The 27,556-nt window shown below is 43.9% G+C and overlaps 1 protein-coding gene across 9 annotated transcripts in view; it reads right to left on the bottom strand.

Annotated features, from left to right (window-relative positions):
- Nucleotides 1-2,549: 2,549 nt before the first annotated feature.
- The window catches only part of RC3H1 (ring finger and CCCH-type domains 1), a 74,858-nt gene continuing 49,851 nt past the window's right edge, over nucleotides 2,550-27,556 (bottom strand). For 2 of the 9 annotated variants that reach the window (XM_017736466.1, XM_017736465.1), the window contains exons 15-24: nucleotides 26,384-26,474; nucleotides 26,127-26,262; nucleotides 24,026-24,196; nucleotides 23,325-23,440; nucleotides 6,602-6,980; nucleotides 4,655-4,870; nucleotides 4,196-4,333; nucleotides 3,718-4,111; nucleotides 3,308-3,372; nucleotides 2,916-3,089 (exon numbers count right to left, since the gene is read on the bottom strand). In XM_017736466.1, coding sequence (XP_017591955.1) covers nucleotides 2,916-3,089; nucleotides 3,308-3,372; nucleotides 3,718-4,111; nucleotides 4,196-4,333; nucleotides 4,655-4,870; nucleotides 6,602-6,980; nucleotides 23,325-23,440; nucleotides 24,026-24,196; nucleotides 26,127-26,262; nucleotides 26,384-26,474 — 1,880 coding nt within the window. Of the gene's footprint in view, nucleotides 3,090-3,307; nucleotides 3,373-3,717; nucleotides 4,112-4,195; nucleotides 4,334-4,654; nucleotides 4,871-6,601; nucleotides 6,981-9,625; nucleotides 9,688-11,503; nucleotides 11,658-21,032; nucleotides 22,278-23,324; nucleotides 23,441-24,025; nucleotides 24,197-26,126; nucleotides 26,263-26,383; nucleotides 26,475-27,556 lie in introns of those variants that run through there. The other 7 variants (XM_017736464.1, XM_017736467.1, XM_017736470.1 and 4 more) reach the window with 7 other exon arrangements.

The raw sequence follows: 27,556 nt of genomic DNA, 5'->3' as shown, positions 1-27,556 counted from the left end.
GTGCCCAAGCACTGATGGGGCTGGTGGCTGTCAGGGGACTTTGTAATCTGTCAAGAGAAACCCACCCTTGCCTGTCAAGAAGATTTAAACCCCGTTTTTTAGCAGGTCAGAAGTTGCACCCAGTTACAACCCAGCTGGCAGCCCAGGGCTGAGCTAAGCTGAACAGCAAAGCCAGGAGAAGGCTGTTACTGGGGTTGTGGGGTTTTTCCATAACATGGATATGGAACCCTTGTCAGTTCAGTATTTTTTTTTCTTTTTTAATCCAAGTTTGTGTGTCCTACATTGATTCTGTTCTGAGCTGGTTTGCAGAGTAACCATTTGTAACAGAAATTGTGCTGTCACCTTCAACTAGTGACCTATAAATCAAACCTTTTTAGGACAAGTGTCCTAACACTCAAGACTTACTTTTCACAGTTAAGAAATTTCCTGCTGTATTAATTATTCTTTTTTTATTATTTTATTTTATTTTTGGTTGCAGTCCTTATTTCAAGAAAAAAAGTCTGTGTTCAGACTAGTCTGGAGTAGGCTGAAGAGTGAGCCTGCTGTAACTTGTGGATATCAGACTGTTCTTCAGTGATTTTCCAAGCTGTTCCCAAACTGGTCCTCCATGACTGCTTCCCTATTCCCCTTCCAGCAGGCACTGGCCGACAGAAGTTCCATGGCCATTGGGTCCAGGGACAGCCAGCACTGCTGGAGGGGGGTGGGCAGGGGTGGCAGGGGAACCAGAGTTGGGAAAAGGGGAAATAAAACCAAGGTAGAGGGGACTGTACAATTGCATTGAAAGCAATTTAGCAAAAAGCGCTCTCATCAGACAGCTTTAAGAACAATGTGAATGAATACTTAGCAACTTGGGTAGGAATCTTGGAAAATTCTATAAATGTATACTTGAAGTTCTGTTTGTATTTAAAAAAAAATTGCATTTTCTTCTTTCTTTTAACACTGTGTAAAAGAACATTATGCATGTGAGTGGTTTGAGAATTAAATGGTTTAATACTCAAATCCTTGTCTGTGTCTTATAGCTGACTGGTCCTGACCCATGGATTTTCCATGCCATGAGGGGAGGTCCTGGTCCCGGCTGTGGGCAGCTCCACACTGTCCTAAGCTGAGCAGCTTGGGAGAGGTTGCACAGTGCCAGGCTGTTGTTCCTGGCAACTCAGATGGCTTCTGTCATTTTTGGATGAGCTTTGTCTCACCTCTTCAGCAGGCTCAGCCCTTTTCAGTTGTTCCAGGAGGAACAAGCCTTGTGCTCTTGCTGCAGGCCAAGTTTTTGATGTTTTCCTTGCTGCCTATGGCAGGGGAAGCATTTTGTTTCAGTGCCATGCTAGGGAGACCCAGGTACTGCCTCAGCCCTCTTCTCTCACTAGCGTGCACCTCCACAGCCTGGAGCACAACTGAAAAAGGCAGAGATTACAGGGGGTTGTGTGTCCCTCAGTGATGTTCACAGTAGAAGATGGGATCCAGCAAGAAAAGCCACAGTGGTAAATGCCAGAGGAGGGCAGGGAGAGGAAAAGCTGCTTTCTGAACTCTTCGTTATTTTCAAAATGCTTCTCCTTTTCTCCCAGGGTCCCAGCCCTGTGTTACATTCACAGCTTCTTTCCAAGGTACTGTTCCAGGGGAGCATGTCAGCCCCTAAAGCTCTAAGGTTTGCCATAGCCCGTGGGACAATGGAATAGGTGGCTCTCCATGTCCCAATCATATACCACTTCCACACAAGCTCTAACTTTCCTATTAGGAAAAGGAGAGAGTCAAACCCCTGATAGCTTCCAAAACTAGAGACCCAGTGACCTAAGATCTGACCTATCCAAGTTAACTCTCTCACTGCTTGGCTGCTCTGGCAATTCCTGCCAAGGTAAGTCTTTACAAAGATAGATATTTTGCTGGTCCTACAAAATCCAGAGTAAATGGCCCACTGGGGAGTGCAACCCACTGTCTGCACGCACCACTTCCATCACCTACAGAGGACAGGAACTGTGTTTTCACTGCCTGATTGGTTTGAAACAACTGTCTAAAATGGAGAAGTCTTCGAAATCTTCTGCATCTTCAGGACAGCCCTGCCAAAGGTCCTACAGCAGTACAGCCACCCTGAGAAGACTAGAGGTCTGATCACATGTGGCCTGGCAGCAGGACATCTCAGCTCCAGAAGTAAACTTGCAGGTGAAATGTATTTTTAACAAAGCTACAGGTACTGGTTACCTCACCTGGGCACTGTCATGGTTCATGGGCACCACTGCAATAGTAACTGTTAGTTGAAGTCTTAATATTAAAAAAGAGTTTCAAAGCCTTCGCTATGCAAGACTGTCACTAGTGACTCTTAGTACCTGGGCACACAGGATATACCAGAGCTGCTGGCAAGCAGGGCACAGCTGTTTGGCAGCTCCTCCACCCACATGGAGCTGCAGAAGGGTGTTCGTGGCCCAGCCAGCGCAAGCCTTATGGCTGCTGCTGTTCCACTGACCTCTCCGATGTGGGGCCCCTTTTGTTGGAAAAGAAGAATTTAAGTAAGTCTAGGAAGTGGCTTACTGTAAACCGTGCATTCAGAGAGCAGTCTGTTACATACAGATCTATAGGTTTTAATGAACCAAGCGATCAGAGTTACAGCTTGAGGCCTGAAAGGGAGGAAGGTTGGGCACAGGAAGGACAGCAGTGCTGGACTTAGGTGCCATGAAAATACTGGTGCCAGATGAAATTCAGCTTTCCTTGCCATGGAGGACAGGTGAGGTGAGGTGACCTATGAGCCCCCTCACCCAACATGGCAGGGAGGAGCAGGGACAGCCCAACTGGACACAGTCCCTCCCTGCAGCTGGCACCAAATAGCAAGACCAACCACCCCAGGAGCAGCCCATGCTTTGTGGCAATACCCCACCTCCCATTTTCCTGAGGCAGAGGAGGGGAGAAGCAAGGCCCTACCAGCCCCTTTAGGAGCAAGGATCAGCTATCCTGCCCATGAAGATGATGGTGTTGAGGGCAGCTTCCCGGATGAAAAGCAGGAAGGGCCTGTTGGCGTTGAAGATTTTTCTGTTCATAGGAAAAGAACGGCCAGAGATGGTAACAGCTGTAGCAGCTGATGCCTCACTGCCTTCTTCATTCACCTGCCAACCAAGAGAGAAGATGGGATTAAAATACAGGCATTATGCAGCATGGAGAGGGCTCACCCTCCTCTTCCACAAAAAGCAGGGGCCAACCTCCCTCCAAAGCCCCAGATGGGTGAGGAAGTGAACAGTGTAGGTTCAGAGCTATTTTTTTTCCTTTAACATTTCATGTTTTTAAAAAGCAAGAGGAAGACACACCGGCACAAAACAAGGCTCACCTCAAGGAAGGCTTTGTGGAAAGCCTCAGAAACGTACAGATCTGTGCGGCCCTCTGCGATGATACCTGAAATACAAAAATATACAAAGGTAAAACTCTGAGTTTAGAGGCAGCTCAAGAAAGAACACATTCCCATCCTTCATGGCCTGGAATCAGGCAGACGAGACGGCATGGCTGCCCTAAAACAAAAACCTCCACGTGCAACTGACTGCTAAACTGCCATATCCTCAGTGCAGAGCAGGGCTGAGTGTCCATGGTGGGACTTTACCAGAGTCCATCACTGACTGCAGCAACATATAAATGCTTTCATGTTCTTGTTCCTCATGTGCTGCTGCACCTACTGCCCTGCCATCTAGGGAGGAATGGCTGCCCCTCACCTCTACTCTGCACTGCCCTATCTCCACATCTCACCTGGGAGTCTAGCATTTTCCGGACTGAAGAGATCTTCCAGCCCCATTTTCCTTAGCTTTTCCTTGACACTGAAGCTGTCCTCAACGCGGAAGCGAGGGAGGTAGACGAAGAGAGACACCTCCTTCATGGAGTCTATCCAGCCCTGCAGCTTCTCCGACGTCAGGTCTCGCTCCACCTCCTCCAATGGTGTCCCAGCACTGGGCAGGACCAGCACCATTGTGATATCATCCCCTTTGTAAGGCAGCTCCAGCACCTGGACTTTGTCCTGGGGGATGAATGTATAGTGGAATTTGGACTCCTGGTACATAGTTGGGACTTTGCAGGTCTCACCACTGGCTTTATGAAATGTATCCAGTTTTGTGTTTGGAGCTGGGAACTGCGATTTCCAGTGCCCCTAAAAAGGAGAGGGGGGAAAACAAACATGAGCACCATGTCTCCTCCAGGGAAGTGTGCTGCTCTTCCAGTTTTTTAGCTATACCTTAAAATAAATGGTGTTGACTAGGACCAAGACAGTGAGATCGTCAATACCACTTTCTGGGATCACTTCTGTAATGCGCTTCTCTGTCTTATTAGCCACCCACTCATTAATAATCTGCCTGGAAAGTTCTGGCTTCTCCTAGAAGAAGAGACCAAAAAAAGGTTAAACCAAGGGTTTTAAACACCTCTGTACCCCTCCTGCAGGAGACAGGTTCACAGGGTATGTGCTGGGGGAGAACAATGAAGTTTAGGTATGACAAGCGGGGATGTGGCTGTGGTTAAGGTGAGATGAAGCGAGAGGAGCTGCATCCCAGATTTCCTACTGCCTTCACCCATGTTCCACACACCCACAGCAGAGGACTTCCTCTGGGCAAAAAACAGGGATACAGCTAAAGCAGGAGGACTGGAGGTGGGGGGTGGAACCAAACAAAACAGCAAAATTTGAGTAGTTCAAACTCACTTTGAAGTTCAAGGGCCAGAGTTTTGCTCCATAAACGATTTCACTGATGTTCTGGTAAGTCTCATTAAACACCAAAGATTTCTCCCCGAAGAGGCGGTTGGCCGATACCAGCTCTGAGGATTTGTTGGCTTTCTTGTAAAGGCGGCAGTTCAGCTTGGCAAAGAAGAAGTGGATCTGATCTGATGTCTTCTCTGAAATGGTGTCAAATCGAAAAACCTGGACAAGCCAAACAGCAACAAGGAATCCATGAGGAGGCTCTTGTGCTCCTGGGCCCCAGAGCAAGTGGTGGTGCAGCCTTTGCCTCAACAGCAAGAAATCTGCAGGCCCTCAGAGCTTCACCTTCCATGTGTAATTGGGAACCCTAATCTATGGAAAATCAACACATCACCAGCCCAAGACCTCCTTTGGAGAGTCTAAATGGAGGATTAAAGTCTGCACAGACATGGAGGTGCTGCTCCTCTTTCCAACACCAGTTTTCTTGCTCTCTATACTCTGCCTTTGACTGGCGCCAGCTTCCCCTTTAAGTGCTGTTAAAATTAACACAGTGTTCATAACTCCCTACCACACCCCAGAGATGAGCATTGCACCAACAGGGCCTAGAAGCAGCTCTTGGGTTATACCAGGTCATGGGAGGACTCATATGTGCTAAACCTTCTTGTGACAATGCTAAAGGCTGCTCCTTCCCAGGAGGAATTCTCATGGCCTGTTGAGTACTTCTGGTACATCTTAGCAATCATTTTGAGGGTAGATTTTTGCAGCACAGGGAATTTTTTATCTGTTCCCAGCTGTCAGCTGGAAGGACAAATATGATTTGTCTACTGCCATCCAACCTCAGGGCTTTAAGGCACAGAAAATCCCATAACATATTGTTCTTTATGAACCTCCAAGATCTTCAGCACTGTTTCTTGTGAGGCAAAGGTGGTGTTAGCAGCCCTTTCATGGGAAAAAGGGGGATTAGGAGTGCAGGTGTGGGTGGCTCAGTGGGAGAAGGGTCCCCTTCCAGTGGGAAGGCCTGCCCAGAAGCGAACACACAAGTGAAGATTTTGGAGATGTGGTTATAGCTGCTCCACTTAGGCTGTGTGGATAACGGCAGGAGACCCCCCAACATTATTTTTTCCAGAGAAAGGATCTGTAAGGAAAGCAACAGAGGGGACAAGCAGAGCAGTTTGATTCACACCTCCTCATTGCAGGGAAAAAGGCTCCTCTGGACTGAGGTCTCCCATTGGAGAAAAAGGTACAGGCAGCATCAAACCCCACACAGCAGGGGAGTTGTCAGGTAAGTGGGTCTGACCTTGAGAAGGGTGCTGGGACAGCCAGGGAGTTAAATTAGTCCCATGGAAGAGCCAGAATTCAGAATTACCTCTTTGTCTGGGATCAGAACTATCCCCTGAGTGAGTATAGGGGCCACAGGCGGAAGGGGAGGCTCCCTGTATACAGCCTCCTCTGCCCTGGAAGTCAGGTGGGCTGCAGGGTCTCCCATGTGTCTGATTTTTGTCCCAAGGAAGAGAGAGAAGGAACGTGAAAAAGTCTCTCCCAATAGGACTTGATATCATGGCTTTTCCTGCTTTTTACATAAGGAAAAGCTTAGCTCAATCTGCAAGAAGCAAACTGTTCCCATTCCCTTCCCTCACCCTCCAAGTGGGCTTCCTTTCCTCCAGATGAAAACTAACCTCTCAAACCAAGGAATGCGGGATCCAAACAGGGAGTAAGGGGAGAGAGCTGGGATCTAAGCAAATCCAGAGACGAGGTTTGGAGCCACCTGGGATAGTGGAAAGCGTCCCTGCCCATGGCAGGGAGTAGAACGAGATGAGTTTTAAGGTCCTTCCAACTTGGGATTTCCTTCCCAAGGCAAGGAGCTGTCCTGACCCTGAGAGCAGCCATCAGCCATGATCACCTTTCCTGTCTTTCAGATCTGCTACAGGAAAAGGCTGAGGAATCTCCACCAACCTCCATGAGCTGCTGGAGGGTGCTGCCACAGGCTCCGAGCTTGGTCATGGCGAAGGCTGTGGAAATGCTGAGGGGTGACATGAAGATGTTTTCCCCATTGTCCTTGGAGTCAGCCAGGTACTTGTAGAAGATGACAGCAAACCGAGAGTTGGCTTTTGACAGCTCCCAGACCCGGGGGTTGGTGGACTCCGGGAGCTTGTCCTTTGCTGGGTCTTGTCCTTCACCCTCCTGGGGCTTCTTTTCGGGGTTGCGATAGATGCAGATGGGGTTCACTGGGATGTCGCGTGGCTTTGCCGTGCAGATGTCTTCCACGGTGTAGTGCTCAGGGGCAGCCAGCCCCCAGATGCTGAGCAGACACACCACAAAGAGATGCATTGTCCTGGAACCAGAGAGAGAGCTTAGACATGCTGCCTGTCCATGAAACTCATGCTGCCGCCCACAGCCCATGGACCCGTTCCAGCCAACACCACAGTAATAGGAGCCCCACAGTCCTCTCCAATCATCCTTTTGCCCTGGACCTGCAGGATAAACAAGGACACACAGACAGCAGGAGGACAAGCCTGGCTGTGAGCACACAATGCTTTTAGAAGCAATACACTGAAACCAGTGTTTTCCCAGTGACCTGGGGGCCCTCTTTTTTAAGCAGCAGGCTCAGCCCTGACAAGTTTATACCAAAATGGATGATTTGAACTTTTGAGTCCTCCCCATTGACCAGTGAGGTGGTGTGTTAGTTTAACACAATCTGGACTTTAGTGGGGGGCAGAGGAAGCCACGGAGGCTGCTTCTGAGAGAGAAGCTCCTCGAAACTTCCACTGTTTTGAGGAGCAGAGCCAATCCCTGAAAGCTCTGATGATGGACATATTGGCTGGCCCAATTAGAGAAGTTGGTAACACCTCTGTGATGTTGGTAACGCCTCTTAATATTTAAGAAAGGAAAAACCATGGGAAGCTCTTTCTTCTCCTGAGGGGTGGTGAGGTGGTCACCAGGGCCCATCCCAGCGGGGGCCACCCAGGGCCACACGGCCAGGGCCCTCCCAAGGCCAGAACCGTGTGGCCAGGGCCCTCCCATAGCTGGGGCCACTTGTGTGGTGCTGGCGGGGACCACGTGGCCAGCAACGAAAACAAGGCAAAAAGTTCCCTGACACAGAACACAAATGAGATCAGCCTTTTCAATGCAGCGAAGCTCTATAAGAACTTTTCAATTAATAGAACTTGAGAACAGCAATACCTATGGACAACAATTTTCTTCTGAGTCAAAGAAGAGGAAGAAGTGAGGATACATGAGGAGAACCAACATGGCGGCACCGAGGTCAGTGAAAAGAAGGAGAGGGAGGAGGTGCTCCGGGTGTCAGAGCTGAGATTTTTCTACAAGCCATGGTGAGGACTATAATACAACAAACTATTTCCCTGTAATTCATGAGGTGCATGGGGGGATGCAGAGATCCACTTACAGCTCGTGAGAAAGAGTGCCCATGCTGGAGCAAGTGGATGCTGAAAAGCTGTAATCTAGTGAAAAACTCGAACAGAGAGAGAGGACCCTTGCTTCCAGAGATAGAGAACCCTTGCTTCCAAATTAGAACAGCTTATTCTTAAAAGACTAAACTTGAACTAAAATGACCCATGCTAGGTAGTTACAGGAAGACTGCTTGGCCTGTGGGAGGGACTCACGTTAAAGCAGGTCAGGCGGGACTGCTATTTCGTGAAAATTAGAACCACACTAGAGAAACTCACAGAGAACTGTCTCCTGTGGGAAGGACCCCAACGGAACAACAGAAAAAGAACTCCTTTCCCTGAACGAACTGAAGATTCTTAGAAAGTGAAAGACTGACCAAAATCCCAGGTTTTGCCTTCTTGCACTGTTGGTGGGAAAGAGGGAGAGGGCTGGGAAGAAAATAAGTGTTCTAAAGGTTTATTTTACTTCTTATTTCCCTTTTTACTTTTAATTCTGTTAATAATAAATTTTCTTTATACTGGTTAAGTTTTGAGCCTGTTTTGCCCTTAAAGTGGTTTTTTTCCCCTAATCCTCATGAAGTTTTCATTTTAATGTCCCCTCCTCTGCTTAGCTATAGCAGAGGAAAATGAGTGAATAGTTTTTCATGGTGCCTGGTGCTTAGCCAGCATCAAACTCTGACAGGTATGGACCCTTACAGTGTCAGGACCCTGCCAGGCTCACCTCAGCTTTACAATACTTTTCAGTTACTGATGCAGGAGATGCTATTGCAGAGAAGAAAGGCGATAAGGAAAAGGTCTCCAGGGAAGTTGGTCTCTCCATGCACTGAGCATCTTTAATCCCAAAAAAACGTACTTTATAAGCATGTATGGTATAGCTGGTGCATCACACCAATTCCTGTCCAAAGTTCATACCACCTCAATGCAAAGTGGTTGTCCTTGGTACCTAAAGAGTGCAGGCTAATGTTAATTACTGTGTTCCGGCAAAAGCAGGTGTCTGAAAATCTCCCAGCAAGAGAGAGATAATTTATATTTTCTCATTTGCTAAAGCACATCAAACCTCAGAATGGTTTCAGTTTAAAGAAACCTTACATATCACCTTGGGTGCGCCCCCTGCTATGGGCAGGGACATCTTCACTAGATCTGGTTGTTCCAAGTCCCATCCAACCTGGCCTTGGACACTTCCAGGGATGGGGCAGCCACAGCTTCTCTGGGCAACCTGTGCCAGAACCTCACCACCCTCACAGGGAAGAATTTCCTCCTAAATCCCATCACCCACCTGCTCTGGCAGCAAGGTCTCATGAGCCATCCCAGGGCCGAAAGAGCATGTCCTGCACATTGTGGTTCTAAGATGCCCTTTGCATGACTGTTTTGTTCACGTACCCCATGGGAGGAAGCTCAAGCCCCACAGCCACAACAGTTTGGGAAACAACTACTGGGAGGGGCTGGCAGCCTGGCCCACCACAGGACACTTTTTCAAACATGTGCCTAAGTCGGGTAGGTCTCTGCCTGCCCCCACATACTCACTGCCATGGCTACCAAGCATTACCTTCTGAGAAACTAAATTAAAAGTCACCTGCATTTAGCACTGGTGGCCTCCATGTCTGTGATCTTCCAGTGCTGATGGGCCAGCACCTGCTGGAGGAAAATGGGAGCAGCTGAAAGGCTAATCTGGGACGAAGGAGACCTCTGGGTTCTTCCACAACCCCCTCCCTTGGGCTCTTTGCCAATTACTTCATATGTGCTCCAGTTCCTCTGCAAAAGCAGAAACTACCTTATCCAGCACCAAGACTGTATAGAGCACCAAGGCTGTGTGATAGCACAGCAAAACAAGAGGGACTCACTCAGACCACAGCCACAGCTCTCGCTGGTAATGACACATAGATTATCTTGCAAAAGGTTTAGGACAGATGCAACACCACAAAGGGTAAAAAAAATCTAAAAAGGGAGGGAAGTTAACAGAAACAACAAACAACACCAAGGGCAAGAGAAAGGAAAAACTATTAAGACAGTTTAAAATACTCCAGGAAGTGCTGTTCTTCTGAACCTTTCACTTCCACAGGAAAAGTCAGCCAGCAACAAGCCAAGCACACTCCAGAGTTCCACAACCCTGGGGCCAGGAGCAGAGCCTTTCACTGCCTGCAGCAGCCCTCCCTCAACCACACTTGGTCCTGCAGCTCCAGCAGTACTGACACACTTGTGGCCAGTCCCATCATGGAAAGGACAACCTCACCATGGTTCCTGCCCTGTCACTCCACTCACCTCCAGGGAAAGGCATGTCCTGACCCTATCTGTACAAGAACAAACACCTGCTTCTGTCAAGCCAGAAGCAACTTGTGGTGTCCACCATCACACAAATTACTGCTAATCGAATTTCACATTTAAAGGCCAGAGCACAAGAGTAGGGAGGGCACCTCCATGCTCACCCTGTCCTCAATAAATGAGAAAGACTCCCTGTTTTTACTCTCCAGTAAAGTCCTGACTTCATCAATTCAGGGAAGACACAGGACTTTCTGCTAATGCCTTAAATCTACTTTACCATCCATTAAGGTTGATCTGGTCTCTGACACATCCAATCTTGTCTCTTACAGGCAAGAGCCCCTGCTATTTCTTATACCAGCTCTTTGTCATACGATTTGGCCAAAACCCACTCCTCCTCCCCCCACAGGCCTTCAACACTCCCTTTTCCTCTGCACTCCATGTGTCAACCTGGAAGAATCCCAAAAGTATTCCCACAACAGCACTGCCTGAAAGGGGTTACTGGCAAGGAGGAATGCAGAAATTAAAAAGGCTCTTACAAGGGTGAAGCAACAAAAAGTGCAGAAAACCAAGAAACAAGTTGCTGATTCAGCTCAAAATCAGAAGGTTCTGGGGAGGCATTGAGAAACTCCCCCATCCCTCGGCTTGCTGTGCAACACAGCTAGGCTCTCACCAGCACACGCCAGTTCCATCCTGCTGTTCCATGGCTGCAGGACAGGATGATTAACTGTGCTTCCAAAATCCCTGGAACCCACCCTACTGAACCTACTGGGGCTACTGGTAGTGGTGGGAATGTCCCACAGCACCTACGCACTGTGCTGCACAGCCCAGCTAATGTAAAATAGCTCAAACCATTTTGCGATTAATTTAGGCTCTTGAGAAACTGCCTCACACCCCAACAGCAGAGTCCAAAGCAAGCCAGCAGTGCTCTTTCACAGACAGCAATTACTCAGGAGATCCTGATTTCATGAACTGCCCTCCACACTACGAAGCATTGCTGCAGGCTGGGGATAAAAGTCAAGCCTGACAATTTAGAAAGCCAGCCTTCATGACAGCTGGGGTGGGAGGACCCTCTCTAATAGAGCAAAAAGCCACTCTGGCAGCAGCTAAAATTCATAGGCACCTACTAAGGGAAAAGAAGCCGTTTCAAGGAATTAATTAACAATGAAATATTAGAGGAATCTGTTTCTCTTACCTGCCCTCCAGCCTTCTGCTTTTAGGAGGTAAATGGAAATTTTTGAGAGGATAGTCTTGCTTGAGCCCAAAGCAGTTTCCCCACTGGATTTCTGTGCTCAAGCAGAGCTGAGACAGCAGCAAGGGATGGTGGGAGGGGAGTAGGATGCTAAGGCCAAAGGCTGATGACCAGCTGCTGAAGGTTAAGCAAAGAGTAGGAAAAAAAAGAGGCAATGTTTAGTTTGAAAGAGGTTTTAAAGTTCAGTCTGACAAGGGAGAGTTTGACCATCTACTCCACACAAGTGCCACATGTCCTCATTTTTTGCCAACAGAAAATGAACTGCTTATCCCACAAGAAAAACCTCAAAACCTTCAAGAGTTTGAATAAAAGCTATACCAGGCATTTGTAGGGATCTTGTCGCTAAGCAAAATGTTTCCCCCATCTGTCCCAAGCCCTGTCACCTGTTCCCCAATTCCTGAACAGACACAAGTTGGGAGAAGCTGCCCCACTTCACATTCTGCAGTTTCAAATACATCCTATCTTAAACACACTCACCTGGAACATGCTCCCTAGGGAATGGTCACAGCCCCAAGGCTGCCAGACCTCCAGGAGTGTTTGGACAACACTTTCAGGCATAGGGTGGGATTGCTGGAGTGTCTGTGCAGGGCCAGGAGTTGGACTCTGTGATCCTGGTGGGTCTCTTCCAGCCCAGGATATTCTGTGATCCTGTGACCTTTTACTTGCACTGCTGGAAAGGATTAACACCAGCTCCCCTAACTCCTGTCCAGATTCACAAGGCAGTGTAGTGAGCAGGACTGAACACCATTTCTGATCCAGAATGCAGCTGCTCTACAAATTCAGTAGCATTGCTCCCTGAATTTCAAATCCCAGGAGCAGGCTGGCTCAGTGGGTGCTGGAGCTGTCCTGTTCCTGGCCTCCAGTAAGAGGAACATTTTCCCTTAATGGAAAATGCAGTTGCAAACTGGTTTGGGTAAAGTGAAAGACCTTACTCCATCAGTATGGGATATAGTTAAATGGGACAGGGATTGTGGCGATAAATTCTCCATGAGAAAGGAAGGACATGCACACTGTACCTTGTTGCTTCAGGTGGCTGCTGGTTTAATTTTTTGAGGTAACTCACATGTTTACAGATACCAGGGTTTTCAGAGTGCATTAGGGATGCTCCACACCCAGGCAGACATCCAAGCACAGGTTTCCATTTACCCAGTGCTCAGAGGTAGTTTAAAGCAGTAAAAACCAAAAGCAAACAACTATGCACATCCCACAGAGCTCCCAAGGCACTTCTGCCAGGGTAGCTGGGCGAATCTATCTTTTGAATGCAGCAAGTAAATGGTAATTTATTGCTGGCTCAGCATCAAGCAACAACCCAGCACTCACATCTGAGTGGAGCTATCCCAAAGGAAGCATCCAAGATGGCCAGTGTCTTAATACAAACAGTTAGATGCCTTGTTTGCTCTAATATAGAGGCTGTTTTTCTCCCAAAGCTGCTGCTCCCAGACCCAAAGCAAGGATCAGAGGCGCAAAACCATCAAGTATCAAAGCCTGGCAGCCTGCAGATGAAGCATCATGCTTTGGTTTTAGTCTCTCCCACACTTGTAGTCGTGCAGACAAGGGAGCTGGAGTTCAGTTAGGAGGAAGGAGGTTACAGAAACAACTGAACACATCCTAGATAGAAAGAAACAGTTCTTAAACATACCTGATTGGTGAGGAGGAACATAAATTGCCTTTTGTTTTGTGCTTTGGGTACTCACTGTTGAGTTTCATGGCTATGCACAGGGAAGACGACTCTTGCCCTCACAGAGCAAGATGGGATCAAGGAATCTCATGAGCTAGCCTTTGCAAGATTCTTTCTATCCTGCTATCCATATCCCAGGGGAAAAAATTCCAGCAGGTACCATCCACTTGAAGCTGGTCTCCCTTCTTTTCCACATAAAGAAACCCAGCCAGTTTCTGCCAATCTCTCTTGATGCAGACCACCCACTGCTTCCTTCCTGACTCTCTACAGCACTTCAGATCTTCCTTTTAAAAGCCAGCCACTGCAGGAATTCAGCTCTCTTTTTTTTCCTTTTAAAGTGAGTCACTACATGAGGATCCTGAATCCTCAGACTATTGGGAGAAAGGGTAAGGAAACCGTCACCAACTGAAACTCACAGTTTTCTGCTGGATTTCCCACTAAATACAATTCCTTTATAGGAACTGAATGCTTCGAGTCATCCAGCAAGTAAGTGTTGAAGTGTGAGCGGGCCTAATAATGACCAGTGATGGGCTTCAGCCCAGAAAAACACACCTTACCTAGATCCATGGTGCTCAGGCTCAAGAATAATGACAATAGTAATGAACATTATGCAAAAACTCCAAGGGCAGAAGGTTGTGCTTGCCCTGGAGTGGGAGAAGGAAGAGTTTTTCAGTGAAGCAGCAGTTTCAGCACATCCAGTTTCAGTTTTACAGATAATGACTTGTTTAAGCCCACAAAAAGGTGTGAAAGGAGAAGACTAAAAACCACAAAGCAGACTGTGGAGCAAAACTTATTCTCACTTTAAGGCAAGTTCCAAACCAGGCTCAACATTAGACGAATACTGCCCACTCCCTGCTCTGAAGGGTCTGGTTTGCTTTTTAAATATGTATACTCTGAGCAATTAACAAAACTGATTATCCTGAGTATCTTTTCTTGTTCATCAGAGGTGAACAAGTGAAGGAGCCACTTTGCTTATGGGTGAAGTCAGAAGAGAGCAGACCAAACCCAGGAGACATGTGGCTTCTCTGCTATTTGGCATCTCTTATGCTCCAGCCTGGCAGAGAACACACACACCTTGAGGAGGTGAAAAATCTTACGCAGATGGTCCAACACCTCATACAAAATTTAGAAGAATGCACATTCATCCCAGACAGAAAATGAGAGATATTTCAAAGTGTTCTTCATTAATTTATCATTTAATATAAATGCTGACAGAAAAGCAGGTAAGATCTTGTAGACATTTCCATCTATTTACAAACCAAATAGTGAATTTCCATTCTTCTTTTTTGTTCAATCTGCAACTCAAAGGACCCTCAGACATTCTGTGAGAGCAAGGTGAGGCTGAGTCAGCTTCAAGAGGAAGAAAAGCAAGGTGAAAAGGGAAGAAGAAATAGCATTTTGACATATGGCTTTTTCTATATAACTGCCATGCACGTACAGTAGGTCTTCACTCCCTTGTTCTTTCATACAAAAGTGACACTGTTGGCTCTATAGGTCTGAGAATTAAATAAAGGAGACCAATTCTGATTTTCAAATCTCTGTGTCTTCTTGCCTTTTGCCTCCTTCAATGCACTGTCTCACTTCAGCAGAGTATCTAGAAGGTTTTTCTTTCAAGTCTAAAAAGTATATTGTAGGAGTAAAGACACAGGGAGTTGGAAATAGAGAACTTTCTTCTACTCCTTTTGTTATCTCAGTTTTCCCAAAAGGTAGCAAAGCATTTAACCTTTCCTGGAAAACACATAGCAATTCCCCATGTAGCTCTGAACATCTCCCCCATGACCAGGCCTGTATAAGACTTCATAATTCCCCTGACCTGGCAAAGAGTTCAATTTATGGAATTCATCTCATACATTCTACTTCATCTCTACTCCTATTGTGAATGTTTTGATAGTTACAAACAATAAATATCCACAATATCAACCCAGAGTCAGCCATTCCCATTAAAGATTGAGAATTTTTGTTTATGAGAAACAGGAAAGGAAGAAAACAGCAGAAGAAAAGCAAGGAAAAACACAAGGAGAGAATGAATGATATTTTGTTTAGCACTGATTCATGAGAACAGCAGATGGAATTTCATTTATCTAGGATCCTAAATAAATTTAAGTAATAGTTCATAACCTGACTCAATGAACCTCATGGTCTCCTTTATTACCTAGACTATCCTTTATTTTATTTTTTGTTAAATATACCTCTGCAGGGCACAATCACATACAATCAATACGATTGGAAAATTACATGAGCTCTATCCCAAGCTTATATGCACCAATGTTAAAAAGTTATTTTAAAAACCAAACAACCCAAAAAAATAAAATAAACTTCACCCAAAAAGGTGATAATGACTGCAGAATGTCTCGGGGAGACTTGTACGGAATTAACAAGATCAAAGAAAACTAGGCTTACAAAAACCAGGAAAAAAATCATATATCGAGAAATCCCACAACTGGAAGTAGATGACTTCAAAGAAGAAGCGGGAGCTGTCACATAGATCCCACAATTCTTCCTCCCTCCTCTTACAGATGTCTTGCTTCACCTCTTCCTCCCCATAGCAACAAATACAATGGGGAGAAGAGCTTAACACAATGCTACCAGTTAAAGAAAATAGGGAAAAATAGCCAAGCTACAGTACAATTGCTAAGCTGACTTCAAGGAAAGATCCTTTCAGCATGGAGGCTGCTTACACAGCAAGCAGAGGCTAAAGAGGGAATGCAAACTCCTTAAAATTAGGAAAAACTCTAAAAGTCATTGCCATTGGTTTTGCCCATGTTGAGCAGCTTCACTTATAAGAGGCTGCAGATGAATGGTGTCAGTTGTGAGCTATGCAGCAGCTGTGATGCAAACAGGATTTCTTCTTCCTCTCAGGTTGCTTCATGCATTTATTAAAGGCTGCTGCCAAATTTCTTTTTAAAATCTACAAATAAAGAGGTCAGTGCACACATCCAGTTGTGGGATCCATCTGATATACAATCTGGTTTGGATGCCAAAGACTTGTGAGTACTGTCTGCCACAGAACTATTAATAAAATCTTTTTAACATTACAAAGAAGCAAATAATTCCTCGAACATCAAATACTCCACAATATCTTCTTTTTTTTTCCCATTTACAGATATGTTTACCCCATATACATTTCACATTTAATTCCATCATGTCTAATGCTTTTTATTTCCAGAGGCTGCACTACCTGTTGCTTCCATCTCTCCCAATACTGTATTTTTCAAATTGAAGTGGACAATTGTGTTTTCCTAAAACTTTCAGATCTTCGAAACAGTTGTTTCCTGGCATATGAAAACATCCAAACAGTATATCTTTCCCAACTACTGAACACCTGGCAATTGGCACTAAAAATCATACACAAACTCACTGAAATTGCAAAGATTGCCTGGGAAAGATCAGTTAATTCACGTTACCAAGCTACAGACATCCAGTTTTGATTATTACGGCCACATATTTTAAGTGTCAAATGACTGTGATGTTCCTGATGCAAACAAATCCACATTGCCATGGGCTCCTTTTATTGGGAAATTACATAAAAAGCTGCAGCCTCATTGTTTGCTACACTTCCCATGGCACAATACTACACTTCCCATTAGGAAACAAAATTATAAAGAAAATAAACATTAAAGTTTGTTCTCCTTTCTCTGCTAACCAAGGTTCTACCTGCATCACAAGAAGTGCCTTGAAGACTGTGACAACACTAAGCAGTTACATTCTTCTGCCTATAGAAGGCTAAAGGCCACATGTTAACTGTAGAAGGACACTGTGCTGGGATAACATTTCCCCAAATCCCTTTCTTATGTTGTATAATTAGAATTAATTTACTCTAGTCTCTGTCATCCCCTGACATTCCAACAGAAAATAATGCAGTTGGTAACAGTTGACTATTGAAATTAAAATTCCCAATGAAGTTTTTGACATTTTAGGAGTCTATTTGAATTGAGAGCAAATCAGTTTGTGCTACATAATAATCTGTATGTTGATTTACCACAAGTAACAACCACCCATCTCTTGGCACCATGGCTGTACACAAAAGGTGGCTTAGAAGAGCTGCTTCACTTTCCTCAGAAATTCAGTTTACACTTACTCAAGCAAGGTGGATGTTTTTCCAGTTCGTAACTCCATTACCATGTAGACAACTCAAGAACTCTTGCTCCCTTTTTTTTGCCTCAGGGGAATTGACTTATTGTGATAGAAGAAATTAAGTTGTTGTCACACTGACTTTTTTTGGGTTGCTTTTAAATCAGCAACGTTAGGAGGCAGGAATGGAAGGCTGTGTTTTGGAAAGTGAATGATAACAACATTTGAATATAAAGGTAACATCATGCCCCAGCAGCATTGCTCTGTGTTCCTTCTATCTATCCTAGGACCACAAACACTTCTCCGTACACACACGGACAAGCACAAAAACTTGCACTCTGCATATATTTGGGTCTTTTCTCCCATTTTAGAGCAGAGAAGATGGCTGGCTTCTGAACAGAAGGCTCTGTTCAGCCTTCTCAACACTGGCATGGCATTACTTGGACCATAGAAGCAGGTCTGAAAGAGCCAGTCCAGGAAAGATACTTTATACGGGGGTCTTTCAGATGACTGTCCTGTAGGTCTGCTTTGTTGTATGTCCAAAATTATAAATGGCAATGGAAACGAGGGTTTATGCTGCTCAGATTTCAAGAGATTTCTCTCTGAACCTAAAAACTTTAGTAACAAGTCTGAAAGAGTTTGAGTAGCTCAAGGAAGGGAAATGTAAGCAGCTTTCTTGTATTATCAAATAAAAGCCTCACTCCTGGCCCTTTCTAAGAGAAAATTTGCCCCACCTTACTCAGTCCATGATGTCAAGAGACAATATCATCATCACAAGTTTGGTTCTTCCACATCTAATTTAATGCAATGCTAGCATTTCACAAATCTTTTCGGTCCCAGTGGACCTAAAAGTCAGTCACATTTGTAACACAGATTTATCTTTTACTGTAACTGAAGAAATTTTCAATCAGTATTTAGTTTAGAAACACTTAAAGACAATGCTTCTTGGATTAAAACATTTCTATGTTCCTTCTCCCTCTCTAAATGAGCCATTCAATCAGCTGAGAGAGTGCATGAGACTGAAAACACATCATAACACCATAGATATATCTTAGTACATTGCAAATTGTATGACTAGATGGAATGATTTTCCACAATTCAATGCATGGGCAAGGCTTGACAATCATTAACTTCTGGAAATTGCTATTAGGATAATACAGTCAACTCACAAATACCCTACACAAATGTCTGACAATCAAAATGGCTACACCGGGGAAAAAAAGAGTAAAGCACAAGTCTTTGGCTCTCCTTTAAAGAAAAACAGCAGTTTACCATGTTTATACAGATCCCCCGTTTGCCTACCAGTAGGGGCAATATCACATTTGTGCATCACTGAGTAATAACACCATTAGAAAAGGCAACTTCACAGAAGTTATTGGCTAAGCGAATTCATTTGAATGCTCTGTTTTGAGGCAGCAAGCTGTCACTGTTACACAATCAGGGAGGGTGGATGGGCAAGCCACAGGAGAAAAAGATGCAAAAAGGGGATCGACAGCTCAGAAAAAACTACAGAGAAGAGCTTGAGAAAAACAGGGATATAAGTGCTGCTAGCTTGAAAGATGCTCTGATCTACAGAAAAAAAGTCCTACTCTGAAATGGGACAAGAAGGGCAGAAGAAAAAGCTTAAACTTCTCCTATTAAGAAAAAAAGAACTAGGTCACAGGACAGACAGATGAGATGTTGACAGAAGGAGGGAAATAACATCACAGAATAAACAGACACCATCTATATACTGACTGAATCACAGACACACTGAAGCTTAACCTACCACTTGAAGCTTCCTATTCTGAAGGTTTGCCCATGCTGTCCATCTGGCTGAAACCCAGGTATCAAAATGAGGGTTCAGAGTTGTCTGGTGCAGTAGAAAATTTAACCTACCTACCAAAGGACACAGCAGTGCCCCAACACCACGGTAATGCTGCTTCTTCTTGCCCAATAGAAGGAACTAAACCAGTTAGTAGCCAAGACCAGTTTCCCTGAGGTGGCCAGAATTCCTGTACAACTGGGACAATGATGGGCTACAGGAATGAGTGTAGCAAGATTCAGAGTCATTCCAGACATTTTCACGCTTCTTAGCTGTAAACATCAATGCTGCCATTACATGTAGAGCTATCTGTCCTCCAAGGTCTCCCAGTTTTTCCACAAAACTGGAACATTTTAGGTGCAGTTTCCAGAAAAATACTTAAGAGCATGTACTGCATTTTGCTGTTTGATTTGTTTAATCAACTAAACGTCTGCAAAAAAAAAGCAGAAAAAGGGTAAAAAGAGGTAGAGGGGATGAAACAAAGTTGAAAATCAATACTGTTAGTAGATATTAAACAAACTATTTAACAAGCCAAACTGTAATTCTGGGCAAACAGGGCATTCACCTGGACACATTGATCACAACAAGGACATTATGCACAAGTACAACACAGAGCTGGATGAAGGAAAAAAAAACCCAACCAGTAAGGTCTCCCTTCTAATCCACGGATTTTGGAAGCATTCATCATAAGTTATCCAGCAATCTGAATAGTGCTTACTGAAGAATTCCAGGAGAAAATGTGGAGAAAAGAATAATCCCTAACCTGGCAAGGGAACTAGGAAATAAAAGGTAAAGAGGTTTTTGACCCTCCAGATTTTCCTCTTAGTATTACAAATTAATCTGTAGGGTTCAACCTATCATAAACAACTTTGAAAATTAATTTTACATCCACAATTACTACAGTCAAAAAAAGGCACATTCTGGGCTTGTCCTCCTAGATTAGAATATTGCACTAATTATCTTGACTAAGATAAGCTCCTTGTGTTAATAAGACACAGCAGGAAGGAGCAAACTAATTAAAATCAAGGAAAAGGCTGACCTGAAGGTGGTGCTCTGCACTGAAGGATGAGAGGGCCCAGGGCCTGCATCAGGTGACTAGGGAGCAGACGGCCAGGGAAAGACCTTCATCCTCCTCATGCCCAGAGCTGAGAAAGGAGGAATAGACCTGATGGGCTCCCAGCTGCATCACCCTAGATCTGCTCAGCTCCAAGGGGAGTGGCTGGAATGCTTGGCCTCAAGTAGGAGATACAGATGGATGTGGGGCAAGGGGAGATGAAGCTGTTTCAGTGCAAAGTTGATTCTTTGCCAAAAGTTAGAAGAGGGGTTAGAAAAAAGCAAGCTTTAAACTACTCTTGGCAATTAAGAGGCCAAAGTTCAACTAAGAGCAAAATAAACCCGTGTTAAGACATACAGAGTGTGCGGGGAGGGGTGTGTTGAAAAATGCTTTTATTCTCATTCAGTGCTTCTACCTCCCAGACATTTGATCACAACAGCTGCGCTCATGCGAAAAAATTCTTGAAACATACCCAATATATATACAGATATAACTATGTATATATGTATATATATATATATATATTTATATATAAATTTTTATTTAAATAAAAAAGAAAGCTCGAATCCCAAGCCAATATGTGTATCAAATCCTTGACCAGCCAGGTCTGTAGGGCATAATCAAATTCAATGTGAAATAGTATATAAACGCGGTGCCTTGACTGGGCAAATTAAATAATTGCTACTCAAAAGAGTCTTCTGTTTGGACTCTCCTACTGGTAGGCAATAGTGGGACTGTATCCCCTCCCACCCCCCCTTTTGTTTTATTTAACAGTATGATGAATGCAAAGCTTAGCCCAAGGTTGCTATGACCTCAGCAGGAGTTAAGGTTAAGGAAAAAAAACTAAAACCCAAGAAAAGTTAACTCTTGCTTTACCCAACCAAAGCAATGCAGTAATTTATTACATAACCAGTGCTTTCCCACTTAGTAGTCTAACCCAGAAAGAAAAAATGAGAACAGGCCAAGAATGTAGAAAGGGAGCAGCACTTGAAAAATAATTCTCAAGAGGTCTTCATAGCCAGGATCTTACCTCAGCATATGCCAAAAAAGTAAAAAATTGTGCAGCAAGAACAAAATCTTTAATTAAAAAAAAAAAATCAAAAGAAACTTATGGCTTCTCTGACTTATGCCTACAAAGCATCTACTTAGAGAAGTATCAGGCAGAATTTGCTTCTCAGTACTTCTGGCAGGATCTGTGGTGCACCTTCAGTGGCCATTTTGGTGCAATTCTTCCCACATGAAATAGGACTCCAGGGTGGATTCACTACAGCCCTGACAAACTGCAGGTTGATACTCAGGTGTCAAATTCTAACATGCATAGATCTTAAACAATGCCAACCTCTAAAAAGGACCACACCTTTGCAAAGGTGTCATGTCTGTCATTTGTAGTTTAAATTCAGCAATTTAAGCAAGAAGCTCAGGTTACATTTAAGCATGAAGTCTGCTGCACATCTTTTGACACTGCAATTCACAGCTACTCTCCAACCCCCATTCCTTGTTTACCCTTAAACCATACAAGGAAGCGGCCAGCTTTTTAGTAAGGTGGTAAGGAATTATGCACTGGGTATGTAATAATACCAAAATAAAAGAAAAAACCTACTTCATTAAGATCATACAATTAATCAAACAGAGTATATATATAATATCTTTTTTTTTAAGCCCTGGGATTCAAGGCGTCCAAAGTTATTAAAATAAAGTTCATTCACAGAACAAAAACAAATTTAATTTGAATTGCTTGCAGATACTGCTAATTTTCATTTTTTTAATTAAAAAATGTGTTAATGTGAACTATGTGCAGGATTTGTTTCTAGTAGTTGTGTTTGTGCACATTGCCTCTGGACCTGCTGCTCTGCTACTGCTGCTGCTCCTGTGTTTCTCCAATCACCCCTAGAAAAAAAACACATGATGGAAGCTGCTGACACCCCAGCAGAAGGAACTCTAGGGTGTGCTGGCCTCGCTTCATGGAGCAGATGTGGGTATTACTCCCGCTCGCTGGGAATCATGGCTATCTCCTCCTCCCTCGGGGTCCTCTGACAGGCTGAGAGATGCCATATTGTTTGACAGGAGACCAATGTTCTCTTGGGTCAAAGCTGATCCATTCGGAACATCACTGATGAAGGGAAGTTGAGGAGAAAGGGAAAGTGGGTGAAAAGAAGCAATTACTGAGACTTTTCACGTATTTTTAAGAGGACTTCAGTGCACACATTCCAGAATATTTAACTTACCTAGATAATTTATCTTTTTCTTAATTTTAAAAATATAAACAGTTGTTTTGATTTCATTACTTTCACAGCACCATATGGAAAAATTAATTCCTGCTCTGGAGGCAATCTGATAGTGCAGCACAGAACTCCAGAACTGGTTATAAAAAGAAGGTGCAGACTTCATCAGCAGTAGTGTATTTATTCAGAAAATGCTCACTCTGAATAAATATCAAGATTCCAAACTGCTCAAATATCAAGATTCCAAACTGTTATATAAGCCTCACTCTGAATAAATATCAAGATTCCAAACTGTTATATAAACATCCGAGCTTCTCTGTTCAGTGCTAGTCTGAATATATGTAGATGTATGTGGCTATTTGAAAATACTTGCTGTGGAGACTTCCAGCATTCCCAGCCAACATCTTATTCCAACTGTCTATTAAACGTGAACTGAAATCAATCCTAGCATCTACACAGATAAAAGTCCACTACCAACAACTAAAAGTCAACTTAGTTTCAAAGTGCATGCCATCCTAGACAACATCCACATCACAAACCTTAGCAGGATGGAATTAACTTTCCTCTCACATTTGGGAGATTTCTTTTCTTTGAAACTAAAACAGCAGATAAGGATTTCTTTTGTGGTGGCTTCGTAACTCCTGCTTCTCCCTACTAATCATCCAATACTGACTAGATGGATTCCTCTCTGACAGATACTGCAAGTCTTCTGTTGCATTAATTTATATAGTCTTATTCCACTCACCTCCTCCACAGCTAGAAAGATCCTTAACTCATGCCTGCACTATAAAAACTTGATTTGTATCCTCTTTTCGTAGTAGGAGCTTCCCCATCATAGCTGATGTGAGTCAAGGGGAATTACTCACTCATTAGGAGAGTGACCCTGAAGAAGTCAGTTTCCTGCTACACAAAGACAGGTTGAAGGCCCGTGTTACCTGAATGTCAGTGCAAGGTCCTCAGCTGGAACCTTGTTTTGTGGTTCTAATTGTCCATTTTCTGTCTGTTTAGTGCTGCCCAGCTTGTTTTTCATATCCAGCGAAGACTGGCTCTCCTTTAAAGAAAGGACAGAAGAAAAATTCTTTAAGAGTGTGTTGAAAGAATTGGAGACTTCATCCCTTACGGATGATGAAGGCAGCCTGTAAATTGCAGTCATACAGTTTAACCCACAAAAGCCATGAGACAAAAACAAACTTTTAGATATGCTCATCCTCTCAAGACTCAGTATTTCCCAAAAGGAAGGGATGATCCTTGTAACAACAAGCAAAGGCCACAGACTATAACAGCACATTGACTTCTGAACACTAGCCTGTACCTGCAGAAGATGTTTCCTATGTTAAAGCAGTTTATAGAACTCATGGCACAGTGACCTTGAGACAACCTGGTTTCCATCAAATTCAACACCACGCTTATTTCAAGTGGTGACAAAATAACAGCATTTTAAAGTGCTACATTAAACTTCTTCATGAAGATGACTCAAGAAACTCCTCAGGAGGTTTTGAAGAGTAAGAGGTGAAGAGAAAGATGGATGACTTCAGCTGTGGGTATCCAGCAGGAAGCCTTTCTGCCAGGGTGAAAGGCTGCAGCCAGGTACATGGCTCTCCACTGCATCTCTGCCTCCCACCCCGCCAGCACTCACCATGCTCAGCTCACGGGTTCTCTTCCCAATTTCCCTTTCCACCTGGTGTAGCTCCAAGCTCAGCTGTTCACTTGAGATCATCCCAGGCCACTTGGGAGGTGGGGGTGGGGGCTGTGGTTGGCCTGCCAGGGTAGTCGCCTCTCTCTGCAACAGCAGCCTGTTACTAACAGCCTAAATGCATAAAGCCAAGCACATACACAACTGAGCACATGACACACCAAGCACAGAGAGCTCTAAGGCCATAATTCCAGAGTACTGCTCATTTGCAAAACCAAGGCCGCCTCTCACCACACTTCACAATGCCCCGATTGAAATCACTTACAGTGCAAGTTTCAACATGCTTCTTTACACATGGACAACAAGTCTTTTCATTTTTAAACAGGCAGTCTTAAATACCTCTTGCTGTCATAAATTTGCATATGTTTTCCTCATATACCACTCCCTTCTCAAAACTAAGACTAAGCCCACGAACAAAAACACTACTCTCTTCTGAGCTCTATGTTCAACAAAAGCGGACTGCAGATAAGCAAGTCTGCTGATTTATTTTACAGCAGTAGAATTTATCTAGAATTCTACAGCAGAACCAGAACTATTATTACATCATATAAAACGTCTTGAGAGATGTAGTTGTCAATATGTAGGTCTCTACTGACCCACACACTGAAGCAGAGGAACAGAGAGGGGAAAGTGACTGTGGTCATTCACAAGTTGCAAGTTACTAAAAGCAGTACCCACGTCAGCCATTCTAAAAATCTGCTAATACTTGCAAATCAGTTCTGCAAGAATGTGCTCTGCATTTAAATACACCTTCTACATCTTGTACTCCACACAACCCGACATCTGGCCGGTCTTTAAGTAGAAATGCTCATGCAATGCAAAAGCAAAATCATCTATTTCTTCATGCTCTGGCTGCAACCTTGTAAAAGGCAAACCTGTGAAGACGCCTCGATTTTCAATATTTACTTGCAGCTTTGAACACGAGAAACTGAAAGCTGTTGTTACTCGAATAACTGACTAGTTCTGCAAAATTCGTACTATGGCAAAATCAAGGCTCAACATTCAACTCTGTAGGATTTAACACTGACACAATCAAACAATGACGAGCAGGAGAGGAAGGCCACTTACAGGTTTTGCAACTTTCCAATACTCTTGAATTATGGCAAAGGCAGACATGCAAGACTGAAAACATTTTATCCTCTCATTCCCAAACAAGACCACAAGAACACAAGCTATGTTTCAAGAAATGCATATTACTGCAACCACTGCTGTGACTTAACTGTGAGCTCATAAACTAATCTGCAACAACCCTTCTCTGTAACATGTGTTGTTAGGTAACCACAGAAGCTGCTATCCACTACTTACAGCAATTTCTTCTGAGAATATATTAACACAAATAGTTGCTGAGGTACCTAGAACAGTTTTCTGGTAACCATTTACTGATTTTTCCTACAAGGAAAAAAGTAACTAAAGCTTTCTAAAACTATTCATTCCTTATGGCTTGACATTTCTCCTTCTGGGTCTCACAAAATCAAAAGATTTCAGCTCATTAATTCTTTTACAAACACACTCCCTTCCTTATGCTACAACTACGTTTCTTCTAAGCAAGGAGACCTAAAATATTAAGCCTTAATTTTTCAAGCTAAATATATTACATATTTACTTTCTTGACTCTTGTGGCTTGTGCTGCTTAAGAAGAAACGGGAACAAACACAAAGCCAAACACGAAACAGATGAAGCTCATGCCTTTCTGTACGTAAAATCAGACATTTCCAACGGCAGTAAAGTCAAGAAGAACAGGCACCTACACCACAAGTTTGTCTCTGAGTAGAGCTGAACAGAGGGGGAGTGAGAGAGAATGACAGCAAACAAGACTGAGCACAGACTGCAAATTCAAGTATGGTGTTGATTTGCACGTGGAGTGCAGTAAAGTTTCTGCTGCTAAGCAGAAAGGCTGACACTTGTACCACAGCCCTGATGCCTGGCATCACAGGATTAAGTATTGTTACTGAATATTACTACAAAGGTCAGCCCATGAAAAGCATTACCAGCTTCATCTCTCTCCACACCACCCCTCAGTGCTGCTCCAAATGCTGGTACCAACCTCCAGTCCCCGCATTTGTGTCTGCTGGCTGATCTGATGGTCAACTTGCTGCAGTTCCATGCGCAACTGCTGCTCTCGTTCAGCTGAGGGCAACTGCTTCCCATGACCAGCCACATCCGACATGGAGAGTCTTTCCCTTTGGGATTGGAAAAGCAAAAATAAGAAGATTTCAAGAAAAATCTTTACTCAGCTGGCACATAAAAAAATAGATAAAACAAAATTTAGAAAAAGGCAAAGAAAAAATAAAGCAAGCCCACCTGTCACTGAAACGTCCCTGAGAAGGTATATTTTGATGAGGAGAATATGGAGAGCCTCCCCAGCCACCATGGGTTCCATAAGGACTGTAGTCTACCAGGGAACAGAAAGAAAACCATGTTGTATGATTACAAAATCACCCTGTCAGTGGTTCAGCCAACACAGAACTACACAGAGAAGAAGAAGAAAGGCCAGCTCTCTAATTATGAGAAGTTTAACATCTCTTATGATTAAATGAACACAGAAATACTCTGTGTGACTGGTCTCACATGCCTAATAAATGACTTTTCCTGTACGCCTAACAGTCTGTGACAGCCTTCCAGAGTCTTGAGTTTGTGAAGGACTTCAGATACTCAGGCAGATGAACAAACACAGAACGAAACTTACAGACATGATGACTGCAGTTGTTTTTACTACTGAAGTTCCTAAACAACTCAGGAATTCATTGATAATTCTGACCTACCTAGGTAACTACAATTTAAAGATTAAGTTTTCAGGGAAATCAGAGTTCTCCCTGTAATGAAGTCTAAAAGATTACTGCCTGAAAAATCTAGAGGCAAGTTTGGGGGTATATAATAATTAAATATTTTCTTAAGGTTATTCAGGGCACCTCAAGAAGCAGAATCTTTTGAAGTAAGACAGACAGCTATATTATACATGTGATTAGAAAATACACGTTGGAAATTAACTACTCCTGCTTTTTTGCTTTGCCTAAGAATACACAAGACAATGGTTGCATTAAGCTTGCAGGAGCAGCTACCCATAAAGCAGAAGAACAGCAGTACAGTACTTCATCAAGATGGTTTTGCATTATGTATTTGGGAAAGTGCTAAGCTTCTGGATTCTGCTACTACGGATTTAAAATAAGCTTCTTATCAGAGGGACTGGCAGAACAAAGTAACTTCTTCCAAACAGCAACAACGTATCACTAACAAATACACTATGTATGCACAAACATGTCACAGAATATCCCAAATTGGAAGGGACCCACAAGGATCACAAGAGTCCAACTCCTGGCCCTGCACAGACACCCCAACAATCCCACTCTGAGCCTGAGAGCATTTTCCAAATGCTTCTGGAGCTCTGCCAGCCTTGGGGCTGTGACCATTCCCTGTTCAGTGCCCCACCACCCTCTGGGGGAAGAACCTTTTCCTGATATCCAACCTAACCTTCCC

This window comes from Corvus brachyrhynchos, unplaced genomic scaffold (assembly GCF_000691975.1).
Source record: "Corvus brachyrhynchos isolate BGI_N302 unplaced genomic scaffold, ASM69197v1 scaffold155, whole genome shotgun sequence".
Lineage (NCBI taxonomy): Eukaryota > Metazoa > Chordata > Aves > Passeriformes > Corvidae > Corvus > Corvus brachyrhynchos.
This window is presented reverse-complemented; position numbering and strand designations above follow the sequence as displayed.